The following is a 3,820-nucleotide window of genomic DNA, read 5'->3' as shown; positions in this document are numbered from 1 at the left end:
AAATAAAAGAATTGAAAATGTCATTTTGTGGTGTAAGAATTCAAAAATGTTCAACGGACTCTTAGTTAAAGAAAAACAAATGATTTGTATCCAAAAGAAAATGTGTTGCTAATATTAAAATAGAGCTGAAAGACATAGATAAAAAAAAAAGGAAAAAATAAAAGATGAGTAAAATTAAATGGAGAAAGAAAATGAACTAAAAGATAAGCTTTGACCCATTTTATGAAGTCACAAAAAATATTACATAATGTCACATTTCTCATTGATATTTGGGATGAGAATTGAAACCATTTTAGATTAGCACTGCATAGATTAAAAAATAAAAATAAAATAAAAATAAAAAAGGTAAAATAGAAGATGGATAAAATTTAAGTGGAGAAAGAAAATGATCTAATTTGATTGAGAAAGTCTTCGAGAGGTTACACAATTTCACATTTCACATTGATACTTGGATGAGAATTGAGAAGCCATGAATGATTTAATATTGTGTAAACGATAAAACTTTGTATCTAAATTGTGTTATCCACCAATGTTTAAGAATGAATTGAAAGGGTGATTCTTGAGATAACATAAGATAAGAAGTATTTGGTTACCAACTAATATGAATATACAAAGTTAGAAATGAAGAAGCACTAAAAATTGATTGAAGTGAGAAGATAGTAAATTTAATAAAATTATTTTCATGAAGAGTTTGTGTGTGAGTTTTCAACATATGTATATGATGATGTGTGAGATGCAAAAGCTAAATTGAGAAATAAAAGATGTAAGATGAAATGTAGAAGCATATGAAGTATGAAGGATGCCACATAGGAATAAAGTAATGTGAAATAAATATTATAATGTGTCACATAAATGTGTGATGTGTCAATCAATAAATTTTGGGGTTTGTTTTAATATATTTATAGTTTTTGTGTGTGAATTTTCAACATATGTATATGATGATGTGTGAGATGCAAAAGCTAAATTGAGAAATAAAAAATGTAAGATGAAATGTAGAAGCATATGAAGTATGAAAGATGCCACATAGGAAAATAAGTGATGTGGAACAAATGTTACGATGTGTCACATAAATGTGTGATGTGTCAATCAATAAATTTTGGGGTTTGTTTAGTATTTGGTTACCAACTAATATGAATATACAAAGTTAAAAATGAAGAAGCACTAAAAATTGATTGAAGTGAGAAGATAGTAAATTTAATAAAATTATTTTCATGAAGAGTTTTTGTGTGTGAGTTTTCAACATATGTATATGATGATGTGTGAGATGCAAAAGCTAAATTGAGAAATAAAAAATGTAAGATGAAATGTAGAAGCATGTGAAGTATGAAGGATGCCACATAGGAAAATAAGTGATGTGGAACAAATGTTACAATGTGTCACATAAATGTGTGATGTGTCAATCAATAAATTTTGGGGTTTGTTTTAATATATTTATAACTAGATACATGAATGCTGTAAAATGTCAAAATTCTCAAAACAAAATTGTTAAGGCAATCCTTCCTAAGGGTGATATGACACTTTGAACCTTGTACTCAGTCAAAATTCTCATAACAGTTTAGACAGACTGAACTAAAGGTTTGAACTCGACTACTTAAATTGATTCGCCTCTTTTAACTGATTAAAAAGTGGAGCGATCATAAGATAGACTCAAAAGTCCTTCGACCCGCCATGAGACAGGGTGAGATGGTTCTTTCGACTCGACTACATAATTTCTCCTACCCCATCTCAGGATTAACTAATAAACCGAGCCTGTTAGCCCACTTTGCCATCCTATTATATATCATTACAGGAGTAGTTCAGTTTTACTTTTTGACTTTGTACTCATTTTATTAGCAAATTTTTTTAATTAAATAACAATATTTGTTAATTGATAAGATTTTCAATTGATTATTTTTTAATAAGTCTGATTTGTTCAACTGAAATGAAAAACAACAACAAACAAAGGAAAAAACAAACCAGAATTCAGAAAAATATCTGATTGAATAGTTCATGTTTTGGACAAAACTCAGGAACAGAACAATCAGTGCAATTGAAATCCCAAGTTTACAATTCTCTGCCATCAAAAGTTCCGGAAAAAAAAAAAGAAAAGAACAATTCATTATTGTGTTTCAACAATTCAAAATCTCTATTAAAAAAAAAAAAAAAAAAAAAAACCGATCAAAATTTCCTTTTGGTTTCAACCAAAGTGACTTAATCTTCATATGCAGTATAGCCTTATATAAATAATTATAAAGTATCATTTTCTATGTTCCTCTTCCATTGCAATGTTGCACTATACAACAGAAGGCTAAAGAGCTATAATCCCAGTTGAAAACATTTGGTCCTTTGTATATGGAGAACTTGACAACTCCATAGTTTCTGATCTACACTTCTCTTTTCTCTCATCCATCATTATTTGCCTTGAACGACACTCTGTGCTACAAAATGCTTTTTCACCTCTACACAAAAAGAAAACAAAATTACCCATTAGTCCAAAATCCTCATAATCTAAAAAAATAGAATTGGCAAAAAACAAAATTAGAGACTAAAAGATATAAAATTTTAATTACTGAAAATATATTTACAAGTGGAAGACATCTCTGTACCTGTACATATATATGTCTTTGCCATCAAGTTTCTTTTTGCATAAAAGACATGAATTGAGAAAATCCAAGGTGGGATATGAAGGTTCAGCTTCAACTAAAGTTTGTGTTGGTGGGGATTTTCTAGAAACACCAACGTTGTTGTTTTTTGTGTTATAACAACCATGTCTCAAAATTCCAGTTTCTTCACCTCTATCATAATAAACCTTAGTGATGGTTTTGTTAGATTCATCATGATAAGTAACGTATGTGTAATCTTCTGGACTTCCAACAAGAATCTCGTTTACAAAAAATTGATGATTTTGAATTGGGATTGGTATTCTAGATCGATTCGAATTCGATGTTGTACAAACATGTTTTGGTACAACCTCGTACCCAATTTTTTCCTCGGATTTATCAAGAGCCACCACAATTCCTAGACCAACACCACCAAATTCGTAGCTTTTTAACCCTTTTGGTGATTGGATATTTGAGTTCATTTCAAACGGGCTTCTTGGACTCCCGATTGTGTCTAAAAGTGCGGTGGCACCTTCCCCGAAAACTAATAATTCGGAGAATTTTCGGATCAAGTGTTGGGATCTCTTTCCCAACATGATATTACAAAGTTTTTATTTATTTTATTTTTTTGTCTTAGAATTGTTGTGGAGAAAATGAATTTGTATGAATTTGTGAATGGTTTTATAATGAGAGTCTCTTTTATAAAACCATTTATAATATAATTGATGGTTTGGTTGGACTTAGCCCCCTGTTTCGTTTGGAATTATTCGGGTGATGATTGTTAGAGATATGTCCAACAATTAATATTTTATTTTTTATTTTTTGAATTATTTAACTTCGGTATTTTATTCAATTCATTACTGCTTTACACAGATGCCTCCGTTACAATAATAATACTATATTTTTTCATTTATATTATTATATAAAGGGTCACTTCTTAGTGGGCCAATTTCTTGAAAATGTCATTTTCAATGATTGAGACATATATATAAAGAAAAGGACACCTTCAAAAACCATTATACTTCTCCCTAGGTTCCTTTTTAATTATTATATTATTTGAAGAAAAAATATTATTTAATTATTGTTTTCAAACTTTATGTAAAATTAATTATTAATTTGACAATAATATGTTATTTATTACAGAGATAAGAAAAGATAATAAATAATTAAAAATATTATAATATATAAATGTAAATGGCTAACTTTATTGATTGCCTTGTATGTGTTAAAAACAAAAATAA

General features: G+C 28.8%; 1 protein-coding gene across 1 annotated transcript; it reads right to left on the bottom strand.

Moving 5' to 3' along the window:
- Positions 1-2,008: 2,008 nt before the first annotated feature.
- LOC101495380 (FCS-Like Zinc finger 13) lies at positions 2,009-3,281 on the bottom strand. The gene is given in 3 exon segments (XM_004488046.4): positions 2,009-2,329; positions 2,332-2,438; positions 2,586-3,281. Coding segments are annotated over 3 exon segments (783 nt in total). The 5' UTR covers positions 3,176-3,281; the 3' UTR covers positions 2,009-2,243.
- Between the last annotated feature and the right edge of the window lie 539 nt (positions 3,282-3,820).

The sequence above is a fragment of the Cicer arietinum genome, chromosome 1 (assembly GCF_000331145.2).
Source record: "Cicer arietinum cultivar CDC Frontier isolate Library 1 chromosome 1, Cicar.CDCFrontier_v2.0, whole genome shotgun sequence".
Lineage (NCBI taxonomy): Eukaryota > Viridiplantae > Streptophyta > Magnoliopsida > Fabales > Fabaceae > Cicer > Cicer arietinum.
The sequence above is the reverse complement of the archived record's forward strand: the minus strand, read 5'-3'. Positions and strand labels throughout refer to the sequence as shown.